This window comes from Melospiza georgiana, chromosome 3, assembly GCF_028018845.1.
Source record: "Melospiza georgiana isolate bMelGeo1 chromosome 3, bMelGeo1.pri, whole genome shotgun sequence".
In the NCBI taxonomy this organism is placed as follows: domain Eukaryota; kingdom Metazoa; phylum Chordata; class Aves; order Passeriformes; family Passerellidae; genus Melospiza; species Melospiza georgiana.
Window position 1 is genome coordinate 33,992,768 of NC_080432.1, and position 16,547 is coordinate 34,009,314.

The 16,547-nt window shown below is 37.6% G+C and overlaps 1 protein-coding gene across 1 annotated transcript in view; it reads left to right on the forward strand.

Moving 5' to 3' along the window:
* The window catches only part of USH2A (usherin), a 372,550-nt gene that overhangs the window by 135,699 nt on the left and 220,304 nt on the right, over positions 1 to 16,547 (forward strand). The window contains exons 24-29 of the mRNA XM_058020039.1: positions 104 to 292; positions 809 to 939; positions 6,829 to 7,102; positions 10,080 to 10,283; positions 10,406 to 10,486; positions 12,372 to 12,557. Coding sequence (XP_057876022.1) covers positions 104 to 292; positions 809 to 939; positions 6,829 to 7,102; positions 10,080 to 10,283; positions 10,406 to 10,486; positions 12,372 to 12,557 — 1,065 coding nt within the window. The remainder of the gene's footprint in view (positions 1 to 103; positions 293 to 808; positions 940 to 6,828; positions 7,103 to 10,079; positions 10,284 to 10,405; positions 10,487 to 12,371; positions 12,558 to 16,547) is intronic.

Here is a 16,547-nt window from a genome sequence, read left to right on the forward strand (position 1 = left end):
ACACATGGACTTATATGATAGGGACAGCATGTAAAAAACATATAAATTAATTCCTACATTTAGTTGCAGGTGTTTGACTTAAAAAAAAAATTCCTTTTTGCAGGGATGAAGACTATAGTCCAGAAAGGATTTGTGGGCTGTCTCAGTGACTTATTTTTGAAAAAAGTACATACTCCCTATGAGAACTGGGAATCTTTGAACTGGCAGGATGCTGAAGAACAAAACAATGTCTACCATGTTTGGGAAGGATGCCCCATTGGACTCTCAAAAGGAGCACATTTTCTTGGCAGAGGTAGTTTGCTGTGCTATTGCTCTATCCAAATTTGTTATTGAGATAATTGAGAAGATGGTTGTGTCAAAAGTGTTGCAGTGGTCTTCTTTTCAAGGCAGCTTTAGCTATATGGGATTATTTTTGTTGGTTTAAAATTGTGTCTCTTGGCTGACAGAAGGTTGCTGAATGGAATAGGAATTGCAGATAGTGCTGCTGTAACTATATGCAGATTGGACGTGTGTCTGAAAGGTGAATTTTAGCTTTTGTAGGGATATAAAGATGCCTATCAACCAAAAAAAAAGCCAAAAAAAAAAAAAAGCCAGGTAAAAAAAAATTTAGGATACTTTATTGGTTTGGTTTCTTGCTGTACGTTATTGATAAATGTCCTCAAAGCTAAATGATAAAGTTGTGAACTATAATTTTGAAGCCTGAGTTCTTCATGTCAGAGTATAAAGTAGCACCTAGGTTTTTGCTTTTGATTTCTTGAACAAATTTACTTATTTGATTAACTTATGTATGCATTCACCTTCTTTCAAGGGTTCCTGGAGCTGCATTCAGGTGTTTTCAGTGGTGGACTGGAATTTGAGATCTCATTCAAATTCAGAACAGATCAACTGAATGGGTTGCTTTTGTTTGTTTACAATAAAGATGGCCCAGATTATCTTGCAGTAAGTTCAAAAATATGATTAACTCTATTTAGACATGACCTGTAAGTTTTCTCCACAAAAGCAAAACTAGCACTGAAAGAAATTTCAAACCAGAAGTTATTTTCGGGTCTTATTAGTTTTGAAATGCTTTGCACAGCACACTATAATGGAGCCAAAATTCTTTAACAGATTCTAAGTTTTAAGTTACTGTTGTTATTTATGTCATAAATAAGAAAGATATAAATGTATGAAAAGCAGAATTATTGTCTTAACTGGATTAGAAGTGATCAGAAAAAAGAATAAAATACATGTATTAAAAGCTTTGATTTAATTTCTAGGAAAGCATAAAGTTTATCTATTTTCCCAGTTCTCATACTAAAACAAAATCAATTAAATTATAAATCAAAAAGGCTGTGATGGAAATTGTCTGGTCTCCTCATAAAACTCTCTTTAAGGTACATGTTTATTTTTATAATCCATATTTTTTGTTTCTTTTGACTTGAAACAGGCAGAAATTAGTTAGTTCCAGCTTAATTCCATCTCATCTCTGTCGCCATTTTCCCGACACTGTAGAGAAGTTTCACAAATCCTGTATCAGGCAAATTTGTGAGGTAGTGCCTATGAACCTTCTTTATAGTGTCTGTTAAATAAAACTGTTTATGCTCAGAATTATTTGTGCTTCTATAATTTCCAATATCTTGTTTAATTTTAATATGTTTGGTTTAGTTTTTCAAATTCTTTTATTAGCTATATGGCTATGGATTTTCATACTTTACTTTCCCAAGGATTTTGAGTATAATTAGACTGTGGTTACCACTGCTTAGTGGGTCAAATATACTTGCACCAACTAATAGGTATTACAGAGGATGACATAGGAAAAAATACATTTTTTCAGTTGTTCCAGGAAACAATAATTTATTTTTAGAGATTTTTGAGAGCATTGTTATCCTTTATGACCCAATCTGCTCTTTCTGCACTTTTATTGAATTTAATTAATTTATTTATTTCATATCATGCAGCTGTTTTGCTAATGGTTGTCATGTCACAACCTGTTTTATTGTGTGGCAATATGTCTAATGGGCTTTCTCTTTTAAACTTCTGACCTAAACCATATAAATATATTTTCCTCCTTTTCAGGTCAACTATAACTTACTCCATATTTACTTTTTATACTATTGGCTTTGCCAGCCACTGATTTTTTCTTGGGTTTTGAATTCTGCTAGAACTTATTGCCTCTTCTTTTAAAAGCAGCCTTAGTTAAAAAAATTGTCATGACTACCTATAGCAAGTCTTGCTATTTACAGTTATTACTTTAATTTTGCCTTGAAGTAATGACTTTGAGATCATGAGCCAGTAGCATAAGATGTTACATTTATGCTGCTGTCCCACCCTAAAAAAGGATTGTATGTGTGTAATTCACAGCACAGGGGCACTTCTTATGAGAGGAGTACTCACAGGGTTCTTCTGGAGGTTCTGGTAGTAGGTCAGTCTTGTTCCCTCTCTCTTGCTCTGTGAAATATGAGAAAATAGACTCTGACTACAAAGGAAAAAGGAGACTTACGAAATTAAAAGTGGAGTCAAAAGCACAAAGGAATTAGACAAATAATTTCCTTTTCTTTTCAATTCCAGATTTTTGGTAGTTTTATATTTACAGCATTTTTAGCTCTGAAAATTGGATGATTTCCTTAGCATTTGTCTTTTAAATTTCTTTTATCTAAATTTAATCATGAACTCAACATCTCCATAGCCTTAAGATGAGGAATTTTAGAGAGGATGAGTATGTGCGCACTTTTCCAAGTCTCTCAGCTTTGTGTTTTGCTCCTAGATAATGATGACAGAAGGCTTCTCTGTACACTTGATCTCACAAGAGGAGGTTAATAGAAAGTGAAAATGAGGGGTGTAGCTTGTTGCGCATGAGCTACGATGTCTTTGTTAGGAGCTTTGGTCAGGAGACACTTGCACAGCAAAACAGATTATGAGCTATACCACTTAGCCTGAGTGCCAGGTATTCCCTGACCCTTCCCTTTGCATAGGTCACAGCTCTCTTATTAGCTTTATAGTTTGGGAATGACTGCAGCTACACACACAGCTGGACTGCTACCAAACAGCCAAAGACTCTTTCTCCTCTTCTGCCCAAGAACAAAATGATGTCTTGGAAAGGTGCTGTGCATAAAGGTCACTTCTTCCATGACTTCCATGCCCTGAGAATTAACTCAAGCCAGTGAGGTCAATCTGATTATCTTTGGATCCAGGCATAATAATTACAAGCTATCTGTGACCAGCTATACTAGTATGAATCACTAGCTCTCACTCTGGCATATGATTCATCATGAGTTTATTTGACAAAAAGATTTTGCTACTGCTGATAAAGTTTGCATGACTGATTTTTGATGCTGACCACTTCACCAGCAACAAAAGCACTATCAGATTTCTATGCAATACCAGTAACTGGCTCCTGAGACATTGTCACTGATGATTTGGTTCTGCAAAGCTGCAACTAAGAAAAAAGTCTTGCAAGAACATTTTCCAAAGAGTTGCACTTTTCAATATCTGCATGAAGTAAAATAAGAGTGCAAGATCAAAGTGTTACCTGTGATGGAGCTAAGGAGGAATGTGAAATTTTGAGACCTCAAATTGGAAAATCTGGCAAAGAAGTGACTGGTACTCACATGAGAGTGAGGCTGATATTCCTGTTGGTTAGCAGTAATTTCTCTCTGTTAGGTGTCAGGAAAACATTCTTATTTCCTTTCCATTAGAGTGACTGACTGAGGAGGCTATTGAGGGGTCTGTGTTTGGGCCTCTGCTCTCTGGCTGGCAGGTCTGAACTGAGCTAGGTTTTGAATTGGAGTGATTGGCTGCATGTCAGCAGAAGTGCCATGAAAGGGCTCAAAGACTGCCTGTCCTTGACAAGTTTTTTGAAGTCTATTGCTTGTCTCTGCTAATATTTCTGAATATCAGGAAGACTTTGCAATTCAAAGGAGCTAAAGCCATGATCACTCTTCTAGTTCTACATTGGTTGAGACTGTTTTGTATGGCAGGTTTAGCAAAGTGTCATTCAGCCTCTAATGCAGCCCCTATCGTATCTGTTTTGTTTCTCAGAGCTATGTCTGGATATTCCTTTCATCTTCAAAATCATGTTTATAAGCAGATTGAGTGAGGCAGGGACTGGCTCCTGCAGAGAAGTGCAATACAGAACCACAAAATCATTTAAGTTGAAAGGACCTTTTGGAGTTATTTATTCCAAATCTCTGCTTAAAGCAGAGATCTATTTGATAAGGTTGATTCAGGCATTTTCTGTTTGAGTAGTGTGCATCTGTCTACAGCTGGACAGTCCATAGCTTTCCAAATTCTACAGTCTTTGAGCATCCTCATTATAGGAAGAAAAGTAAAAACACCCAAAGAAACCTGCCCTGATCTCTTATTGTTTCTTGTTACAACTTGTCTTTTGCCTCTCATCCTTTCACAATGAGCCTCTGAGAAAAGTCTGCCTTCTCTGTATCCTTTCATAAGGCAGAGGAACAGTTAAGTTCTCACTTGGCCTTAGACTGGACAAACCTTGTCCTTTCAGCTTCAGCTCATGTGCAAGGTACTCCAACCACTGACCAGCTTGGTGTCCCTCCACTGGGTTCACTCTGGTGTGCTGCAGTGTCTTTCATTTACCAAAGTGTCCACAACTGGATACAGTGGTCCAGATGTGGTCTTACACATGGCCACTGGAGGGGAAGAATCATCTCCTTGGAAGCCCTGCCCACTTTTTTTCTAACCTAGCCCAGTGCTAGTTTGTCCTTATTATTTTGAGGGTGCATTTGTGGCCAGTGTTCAGTTTGTGATCCACCTCTCTTAGTACTGTTCTTCAAAACAGATTTAAATGTCTAGGATTCCAGTGGCAGCTCCCTTTGCTACCAGATGCAGACTCTCTGGGAGTATACCCCATCCTACTGCCCAGGTCATTAATAACATTATTAATCAGAGTTGGTCCCTGTATCAGTCTCAGAGAGATACCACAACCTGCTAGTGGGACTGTGGAATAATCTTTCTTGCTGCTCTTATCTTCCAGATTCAGGCTAAGCTTTGGCTTTCCTAGTTCCAACCTTACATGCTGAGGTAGATGAAACTGAGAATTGTGTGCACAGAGAATAGCACTAATGAAATTCTGTAATCCAATTTCTGAAAAGCAAGCCTGCTTTTAAGAAGTAAAATGAAACCTGCTTAGGTTTAGAGCTGTGATAAAAGATCTGGTTCTGTTGAGAGGTGGCTACTGAGGTACCTGGCAGAATAATATGATCTTCATGCATTTTTGGTTTCAAGTAATAATATATTTTCCAAGGACAGATTAAAAATCATAATGATTAAAAACAACTTTTTTTGAAAGTGGTCCCAGAATTCTGTGTAAAGCAAACTATTTATCTGTTGATTTTATAAACCTGTGCTCAGTACCTGTGCTCAGATCTATGCAGGACTTTGGTTTTTTTCTATTTTCACCATGCAGAAGACTTGAAATTGAGCAGTGGTCCCCTACCTTTAGCTGCACTCGGGCATTTAAAATGTCAGTCCAGGTCAACACAAAAAGCACAAGCATCATTCACTGCCTGCTTTAAAACTATGCCAAGATGAGTAAATTGGAGGAGAGTTGTGCTGAGTAGTGACCCTGGGTCAAGGACCATGCCCTCTCTCTGGCTCCCAGGTCTGGCAGGTTTGCTGGCATGCTGCTGTGCTAATGCCTCTGGAATGCTTTCTTCACACCAGCACAGTGTGCTCCATATTAATTCTCAGCAGTGAAGAAAAGCAGAGACTTGTCCAATGGGCTGCCTTTTCCAGCTGTTCTCATCAGCATTGGTGCCATGATCAGTCCTTCACCTGTATTGTGGGGTCCTTAGCTGTAAATGGGTCTGAACTTATGGAAAGAGGAAAAGTTGTGGTCCCAAAGAAACAAATAAAGAAAATCCCTCTTTCTCAGGTGCAAGAAGTCAGTGTGCAATGGAGAGTATGACCCACATTCCTCACGGCGTTCAAGCACAGAGCTCTTTGATCAGTCGGGGTGTTTGCTGTATTTCCTGTTAAGGAAATATGATCCAATTACAAACACTGTAATATTAATATTATCAGTAAACTAAATTTGTCAGTTTGTCAATAATAGTGATAAGAATTAATATTAAATCTACATTTTTTCTTTCACTTAATAAGGATTCTGCATAGAAGCAGAAATGTCTTTTTGTGAAATATTCATATTTTTCAACCTCCAGTTCATCCCCAAAGTGTTTAGTGTTTTGTACGTGCCAATTTACAATCTCTGCCTACTTGTGTTTGAGTCAGTTAGGATAAAGAGTCTTGCAGTAAAGCGTTTGGAAACTTCTGCAGTGAAAAATTTAAGTAAAATGTATTTCTATTAGAGAATTGGCACATTAATCTGAAAGAGCACATACAAAACCAATTATTTTCTTACAAGATTTAGAAGAATAAGGATGAAATGTATGAATGTAAGAATCAATGTATGCTGGCAAAATTTGAAATTGAGTTCACCAGCCAATTAAAAAGACCTTAATCAGGTCTGACATTTCATTTCCTTATTATCTTGTTATGTTCCTCTGAAAAATGAATCGATAGATAAAGTACTGTTTTCTTATTCTCAAAAAAGGCTAAACAGTCTTGTTCGTTGTCTTTTCCTTTTAGAGATATTAGTGCCAAAGTCAGTTGTCAAAAAAATCAAAATCTATTTTCCTGCATTCTGAATTAACTGATGCACTGTATTTAGTATGTTGTATGTAAACAGTATTAACCTGAAGGTAAAAAATTCATTTTTTGGATCTTATTCAGAACTCCCTTAATTATGTTTTTTTTAAATGGCTTTCTGTCATTGTTGTGTATTTGATGTCTCCTTCAAAATATTTTTTTCTGTTTTAAAATGTATAGATTGAGCTGAAAAGTGGAATATTAAACCTATTCTTAAGAACTGGTGTTGTCTTTACCCAAGTGGATCTCTGGTTGGGACTGTCTTACTGTGATGGAAAGTGGAATGAAGTCACCGTGAGCAAGGAGGGCTCTGTGATTTCTGCCACCATGAATGAGCTGAGAGAGCAGGCGCTCGAACCCCGTGTTCAGCAGCTGAAAGTAAACTCACCTGTCTTCGTAGGAGGAATCCCACCTGAGATTCAGAGTTTTTATAGAGAACTGGGGTTAGAACAAGGTAAGATAACACCAAGAAGAACGTACGTTTTTGAAAACTGGTGTCATGCACCAGGTGGACATTCTGCTGCTGATAGTCTAAATTCATGGATGTGTAACATGAATTTTTCCCTCCACCCCTTGTGACTCTGCTAGTTATCCCTACCCATCTAGCTTTACTTAGACCTGATCCTTCTGTGAGGCTATAAAAATTCTTCCAGTGATACCTGAAGCAATCTGACTGATGAGAGAGGACCTGGAGTGTCGGAAATGGTGAAGTGAGAGGCCCAACCAGAGGATCTCAGGTCTTCATCTGAGAATGCCAGTTCACAGAAATCTGTTTTACTTGATCAGCTTGTGTCACTTGCGGATCTGGAATACAAAACCAGTGGGAGACAGTAAACATAGCTTAAATCACTGTAATGAATCTGGATGCAGTCCCATGGAAAAGCAGCTGAGAGTTTCTTAGTCTTTTTTGGGAAATACTGATTCCAAAAAATGAAGCAAGTATTAACACCTGAACAAAACTGGATTTTGGCTACAATTACCATGATGTTTTCCTCACTGTCAGAAGGAAGGATGATCATACATTTAGCCATCACTGTGACCCTTTTATTCTGGAACAGGTCAAATTTGTAGGGAAAAGTGGGAAGCGTTAATTGCATTCTGATACTAATGGCCTCCACAAAAGGATCTACTGTAGGAAGCCTAGGCAAAAAATGTCTGCTAAACTGGCTCTGTTTGGGTGTCTTTTCTCATTGTTTGTGAAGCTGTTCATCAGCCATGGGGTGTTTTTCAGCTACTGTGGACAAATGTGTATCAGTCAGTAAGTGATTAGTGGGGAATCCATTAAGTGTCTTCGAATGCATGAGCTCACACTGAATGTGCACATTCAAGTGAGCTGTACTGGAGCCTTTTAATTTCACAGCTACGGAATAGTTCAAGAATATATTTTTAGGTGCTCTTCCAGCTCTAGGTATCACATATAATATAATCTTCCTTCAGGTTCTGTGTGCATAATATTTATGGCCCAAAAGAGCTGGCCAGTCATACCCTGTCAGTGTTGCCTTGTAGCAGATGGTGTAGCCTCGTGAGTGGATGCATTTGCAGCTCCTGCAGCAAAGAGATATGTGAACAAAGAATCTAGGGAAAAATTACATATCAAGTGAATGTCTGAAGTGCATATCAACGCACATCAATAAATATTTCTTTCCCACCAAACCTCCTCAGCATGCCACAAAATAAGATGGTAGCTGGGAATTTATATTTAGAGTGTCTGAAAATAAATATTATCTTATGTGCTCCTAAATGTAGGTTCAGGTGAGCAACATTAGATATTATAGCTTAATACATACTTTTGTTTAGGACTACAATGATGTCGTGGTAAGATGATGGAATATAGAGACCTTTCCATTTAATAAATATTTAGAAAAGGTTTTCTCAATCTGTGGCTGCTTGATAGTTAATTTTTCAATAAAGGAATGTTGTTTTGCCCACAGCAAATAAGTGGCAAATATTATTCTCCTCCTGCCTCAACTCTATGTGAGTTACAGCTTTAAGGAGTTTTAGCTGGGGTCTGTGAGCCTTTGCATGACCCATCACATGACATCCTGGGAGGTTCAAAAGGAAGCTACCTGGCAGGAATGTTTGTGAAAATTTGTACTATCTTTACTTATTCTGCAGCTACTTGAGAACAGACAGTATTGCTTTGCTGATGTCAATGAGGAATCCTCAAATAGTGATAAATTTAGGTAAAAAGATATTAAAAATGATGTATTAAATAGATTGTACAGAATGCATCTCACTGCAAATCAAACAACTTCATTTTATCTTATGATTAGGATGCCTGGATGGACTGGGACTAATTTTTTCTTCTGTGACAGATTAAGAAACTGAGCCAGTCACTGTGGACTAGGAGTTGAAATTAAATTAGGATATATTCATTTTAAGAGCAGTTTGGCCAAACTCTCTGTGTTGTGGAGAGAGAAGGTGTTTTAGAGGATGACTCAAAATGGATGTCCACCTTCATTACCCCTTTTTCCATGAACTGTGTATGGACATTAGAGTCTCAATTCAGGTGGCTAAGGACAAATACTACTCTGAACTGTCATCTTTCAATGATAAAGACAATAAAATTACATTAGATATAAATAAGATATAAATACTTCAGCTTTCACAAAGCTAAAGAAAAGCCCTGATCTGTGAGAGGTGGATTTTTAATTCACAGAGTTAATTCTTAAATGAATTGAAGTCTTCAGTTTGGTTACTGTTTACTCAGGTTTTGTGTTAAGAACCAATCACTACTCAGATTTGAGACCCCCATTTTAAATATCAATTTATTAGATTTTAGTAAATATAAAGGTTTTAACAACGGCATCCTGAATTTTTTAGTTGTGCTGTAAGTGCAAGTAACTGATTTAACATATTTGAAAATTTGATAGGAATGTCACACATGCAGAGAAATATATGGATATATAAAATAAATATATAATTAAGCTTCTTGAATTTTTTATCATAAACAAATAGTTTGGAGTTATGTTTCTGGAGTATGTTTATAAACAGCATATGAGTTATGTCCCTGTTAGACAAAACTGATATCCCTTCATCTGATCTCCTGAAGTTAATTGTAATTTTAATCTTGATATTCTTTTCCGTTTGAGAGAGTATGTATATTTAACAAAGTAGTAGCAAGCAGCAGAAAGCTGATTTTAAAAGTCAGAGAATGACTTTTATGGTAATAATTTCAAAGTGACAAGTGGTGAAAGAGAAAATGGAAAGGTATTTCCTTATGGGATGGAATTGCTAACAGTGAAAGCATTGATCAGTAAGGCAGGAATTTACCAACTTAGTGTCTTGAAAGTGGAGACAGAATGTCATGTTGGAAGTCAACATATTCACATTACAGTCTATAATGTTGGAAATATGGATTTGAAAGGAACAGAAGTGTTTCTTAATGACTGAAGCTCTTTATGTGGTACTAATCCCTTACTGTTTGCTAGGTTTCGGTGGTTGCATGAAGGATGTTAAATTTACACGAGGTGCTGTCGTTAACTTGGCATCTGTGTCCAGCAGTGCTGTCAGAGTCAATCTGGATGGATGCCTATCAACTGACAGTGCTGTTAACTGCAGGGGAAATGACTCCATCCTTGTGTACCGAGGAAAAGAGCAGAGTGTTTATGAGAGTGCTCTACAACCATTTACAGGTAGTACGTTGGTTCCTTACATAAAGTGCATAATTTTCATTCCATTCTTTACTAATGTATTACTGTGTTCAGTATTTTTTTTAATCTTTTCCCTCCTCTGTCCTTCTCGATGTCCTGTGAAGAATACCTCTATAGGGTGGTTGCCTTAAATGAAGGAGGATCAGTGTCTAGTGCGTGGACCCACGCTCGAACAAGAGAATCAGGTAAATAAAATTCCAAGGTTTACTCGTTCTTATTTTTCATAAGATATTTAATGTCAGGTTGAAAGTGTTCAAGAGTTGCCTGGACACAATCCCATGCCCTGTGCTCTAGGATGACCCTGCTTGAGTGGGGAGGTTGGACCAGATGACCCACTGTGGTCCCTTCCAATCTGACGAATGAGGATTCTTTTAATGAGTAGTCCATAGATTGTGTGTGAAAATGTGGCAATATTTACTAGAACAGAAGCATGTGGCTTGTGGAAAAGATTTCAGGGTAGGAAGATGATGCATTAAGATCAAATTTTTCATATATCTTATGAAGAAAATTTTAAAAACTTTTCTGGTCAGTGCTTTTGCAAACTTTTATCAAGCCAGTAAGATTTTGAAGATTTACAGTTCTGTGTATTTTACTTAACTAACTTTCCCTCTTCTTGAAATTGAAGCCTAATTGCATTCCATCATCGCAGAGTCTTCTTTTGATATGTCATCCAATGTATCACCTTAAAAAATTATGTGATAGCTGCATAAATATTGGACTTGCAGATACATTCTAATACAGCCTATACTTTGTGTGCCACCCAGAAGGGACAAAATATGTGCATATTTTCATGTCAACCATCTGACAACTGTAAGGTTTGCCACAAATTTATGTTTGCAAGCTGACCACAGCACTGAGCAGTCCGTGTTCCCTGGGGTTGGACAATAATTGCGCTATTTAATTATTTTTGAGTTGGTTTTTTTATATCCCTTATGAGAAGACCATCTGCTGTACAGTACCTTACCTTGCCCGTGATACACTTCATAACTAATGAAATCAATATATTGCTGTAGTAATAGGCACTTTCTCAGAGTATCACATTCTTTACAGAAGAATCAGAACTTCCAGGTATTTTTGTGCTTTGTTGCTGGTACTCTTCTTATTAAAAAAAAAGGCTGCATTCATATTTAGTGAAATTAAACAGTAAAATTACCAAAAATTTGATGGTAAGAAAAGCGAGTGATCATCAGCAGGGTGAGGGAGTCCACATGCATCTACAGCAAACTTATCATCCATCATCCTGCCATAGTGTTCCTTGGGTCTTTCCTCTGTATCCCTTGTGCAGTCATCTGTGATGAAGCTGTTACTGACCAGACCTTTACTTGGCATAGTAATATCCAAGAAATAGTTAAAGGTTATAGGAAATGCAATGATTTCTTTTTATTAGCAACTCTATGCATATGTGATCTTGGTTTTCCAGTTCTTTAAAACATTTACATTTTCCTTTTTCTTTTTTTTTTTTTGTTTGTTTTTTCTTTTGTAATATGGAATGGTCAGAAGCAGAGGATTTTTCAAAAAGGCTTTAAAAATCTCTACTTTGCCCCAAGAAAAGTGCATGATATTGTGTGGAAAATAAATGAAAGCTCTTTAATTTTTTGAAGGACTTCTGTAAAATAGAATGGAGATTTTTAGAAACATTTCGTAGTTGTGGCATTCTGTGGCTTAGATACCCAACTGATAATATCAAACTCTTCTCTGTTGCAGTACTGCCTTGTTTCATTCAGTTGTATTATTATAATGCCTGTGCTTGTTAGCTACATACAATCCACCTCCTCTCTTTGTGAGTGATGCTTAAATATGTTTGATACATGAAATGTTTTTGGAAAATTGCAACAAGACAAGAAGGAATGTTATGTAGATGGAGTTTTGATGGTTTTGAAATATAGCTTAAACTGAATAGCTCAAGATGTGCAGTCATATTAAATCAATGCTGAAAAGTTACAACTCTAATAAATTGTATTTATGCTAATGGTTGAGTCTGATTTACTGCAGCCATTAAAAGTGAAGAATAGGGGCAATAGTCTCCTTAGAACTGCCATTTTCTCTATTTTCTATTTTATCCTTCTACAGTTCCACAAAATGTGCCAACTCCCTCAAGAGCTCACAGTATAAATGGTTACAGCATTGAGGTCACCTGGGACAAACCAGCTGGGGTCATAGGTGTAATTGAGAAGTACATTTTGAAAGCATATGAAGTGGATGGTCCCACTGTACCCATCACCAGTGCTGAGCTTGCTGATGCTGGTATGCTCACAGGTAAATGTTGTTAAGTACCATTTTTTAGGCATATCTAATAACACAGGATGCTTATCCCTCCTTTTGTTGATCTATAAAATACTACTTGTCTGTTTTTGTGTATACACAGCATAGATAACATTTGGAAAGGTAATTATTTGTGTCAGCATCCCTGTAGCAATTTACTGATTTCAAAGAACAATAGAAATTAGGATACAGCAAAAATACTAAAAAGCAATTCCCAAACCATTTATGATCTGGGGGAAAATGCTTTTTTTGTTGGCTTATATTTGCTTAATATATGTGATTTTTTAAACCCTTTTCCTATTGTTCCATCCAGTTCACCTAAATTATTCTGTGGGTCCCATATGATAGTTTGACCTGGTGTATGAAAGCATTTGATATAGCTGCCTAAACCTGATCATATAAACCTAACTGATTTCAGTGGGAACTAGGATACATTTGTGTTAATCAGAAGCTATGTTTGATGACACTGGGATGTGAAGGTAGGTTATTATGGAATTAAGAAATTCGTGGCTTTGTGTTTATAGGGTGAGAATGTTGTAGAGAAAATTTTGGGACACTTCTTCCTGCCAGGATAGCATGGATCTGGCTTTCTGTTCTCTGTGAACAAACTGCCTTTTCTGGCTGCTACAACATTCCCTGGGAAGGAAGCACATTACAGACAAGAATCTGGATTATGTTATGTGATGACTCAATGGGGCAATAGTACAGACCAATAGATTCATTTTTATGATCTCTAACATCAGTTCTGTAATTCATTACAATTCAAAAAGTGGCAATGACGCAATGCTCTAAGTTAGTGCTTTGGTTTGGCTCAGGTTTGGCAGTGCAACAGTCGTGGAAAGTGTTTTAATCCTCAGGCAGTGTGTTATTTCCTGAAGTCCAGGTAATAGTTTTTACATAAGTGTACATGGTTTGTCTTGTTTCTCTGCCATAACCTATGTATACATTTTCAAGGGGAAATTTGCACATATTTTATTTTCTTTGGTTTGAAATATCTTAACTATTTGTGAGTAGTGACCTTACCAGAACTGCATGGGCTTTCTATCCCTACTGTGTTTTCTTTAATGACCTTGTTGATTTCAACATTCTTTATCTATGCTACAAGACAGTATAGATTATACTGGTAGAAATTAAAGACTGAGACATATGGATTAGGTAACTTGCTCATAGCTGATGGCCAGAACCAAAATGTTGTTTAATTAGTTTGGCATTGTGCCATCATTGTCTGTCAGGGTTATGAAAATGTCTGCACCAGGCTGGACAGATAAGAGGTTATCTGCCTGCAGCTTACAGGAGGTAGTAGAAGCAACATGCCTTCACATTAAATGAAGACAGTAAATGGATCCTGGTTCTTTAGCCTATTACAGCAGATAGAATCATAGAATCATCAAGGTTGAAAGAGATCTGTAATATCATCAAGGCCCATCATGACCCCAACACCACCACAGTAACCACTAAACCACATCACCTATCACCAGATCCAGACATCTCTTGAACATCTCTGGGGATGGTGATTCCACTACCTCCCTGGGCAGCCCATTCCAATGCCTGTCCACCCAAACAATGAAACTTGTTTCTAATATCTAATCTGAATCTCCCTTTTCTCAGTTTGAGGCCATTTCCTCTTCTCCTCTCACTGTAAGCACAGAAGAAGGGACCATTCCCCCACCTCACTACAGCCGCCTGTCAGGGATTTGTACAGAGATGTCAAATAATGCAAAATAAAATTATGGAATTGTCGAATACCATGTTTAAAGGGAGCTCAAGGATCATCTGATCCAATCTTTCTTGGCAAAAGCACAGTCTCGACAAGATGGCCCAGAAGTCTTTCCAGTGGAATCTTCAAGTGTCCGGAGCTGGGGAATCCACCACTTCCTGGGAATGTTATTCCAGTGGCTGATTGTGCTCATTGTAAAATTTTTTCTCTTGTGTCCAGTTGGATTCTCCCCAGGAGTAACTTGTGCCCATTACCCCATGTCTTTTCCATATGACTCCTTGTAAAAAGGGAGACTCCATCTTCCTTGTAGCCACCCTTTTAATACTGGAACATGGTGATAATATCTCTACTGATCCTTCTTTTCTCAAGGCTGAACATACCCAGTTTTCTCAGTCTTTCCTTATTTGACAGGCTACCCTATCCTTTGATCTTCTTTGTCTCCCTTCTCTGCACTCCAGCCTGTCCACATCTTTTTCACACAGTGGGGATCAAAACTGAACACAGTGTTCTGGGTGTGACCTGACAAGCACTGAGTAGAGGGGAATAATGACTTCTTTATCTCTGCTGGAGGTGTCCTTGTGGATGCAATCCAGCATCCTGTTGGCTTTGTTTGCCACAGCAGCACACTGGCTGCTCATATGAACCAAAGAAGGTAAGAATGTCTGTATTCAAATACTGATCTATGTGTCAGAATATGACCCTTAGATGAGCTCAGTTGGTTGGGGCATGGTGCTAATAACACCAGTGCTGTGGGATCAATCTCTGTTCAGGCCATTCACCTAAGAGTTAGACTCCATTAGTCTTGTGGGTCTCTTCCAACTCAGAATATTCTGTGATTCTCTAGATGCTCAGGAAGAAAGTGTAAGAAATGTGCTAAGCATAGAATGACTCTTCCTGTAAGTACAAATTCAGCTGATTGGTTGTGGAGTTCTTCAGCTGAAAACTGCATCTGGACCATCCTGTTTAATGGTCTGTGGTAGAATTGTCTTTATTTTTCAATACATTTGTTCCTTCTGTTTCTGTAACTGCTGTGAGAATAATTGTTCCAGTTCAGTTTTGTGTGTGTGAGATGTGTTTCCTCCTGTTATTTATAACTCCTGCCCAATAGTTTAGTTATGTATTTTCCAGTTTTGACATTGTATGAAATATATAATTCATGTCCTCATGGTGAAGTCAGAGCTGAGACAGATGTAAATTAAATCACCAATCCAAAGTCATTTTACTTCAGTGTGTTGATTTCAGTGAAGACTACACAGGTGAACAAGTCAGTGGATATTGAGAACTAGTTACCCACAAATACAAAACTCCCAGGAGATGCTGTATCTTTCCCTGATGAATAATCTTTCCTGGTTAATCAAAAGTTAACATAAACCTAGAACCCCACAGACAGTGCTGCCTTTGCTTACTTTTCAGTTTGCTCTGAATGAAAATTTTTGCTTGTTCTCTGCCTAGTTTCAGGGACATTTCTTTAGAAATTCTTTTGTTGCATTCCATGAGAAAATGTGGCAGTAACCCAAACAGCCAGGCTTGCTAATGCAACAGCAGAAAGGCACCACAGCTCTCTGTGGGATCATTGATGAAGAATCTATGGTGTTTTTCAATGCCCTCCTTGAAATTTTCATTCCATGTCAAGCCTAGCCACTGCTTATCTGCTGCTTGAAATGTATCTGAGGGCACTGACGAGCCTCTTTCTTATATTTTTCCTTGCAGCTTTTTAGGCCCATCCGTTGTGTTGCGGTTTATACTTACACTGTAAATTCTTTTGAACAATTACAGTAGGGTCCTGAGTCATAACTGGAGCACAGTAACAAAAAGTTAAGAGCATTACCCATTTCTCAGAAGGCTGTACTGTGTGTGTCACATTCAGAAGAACCTCTTGTACCCTTGTCAAGAAGAAGAAAAGCTGAGCTAAATATTAAAAGTAAAATAGGTCTTTAAATGACCATAATCCCACAGTCTCAGAGGCCTATTTCTGACTCCTCAGAAAGCAAAATCCTTCAAAATCTGACCCTTGTAATCTTCCAAAATGTCAAACTGTTTTTTCATTTTCATCCAAGAAAGGAATATTCATCAGATTTAAATCCTTTAAATGAGGTTCTGACTGTTGAACCAGGAGTTTATTGGATAAGGTGATATATTTCAACATAGTGTTCAGTATCTGTATTCTAGGATGAGAGTATAAAGTTAGAGTGCAAGTTCTTGAAAAGCACCATGCTTGCCCATCTTACCTTCAGAGAAGCACGTAATAACATTGATGCAAAGTAATA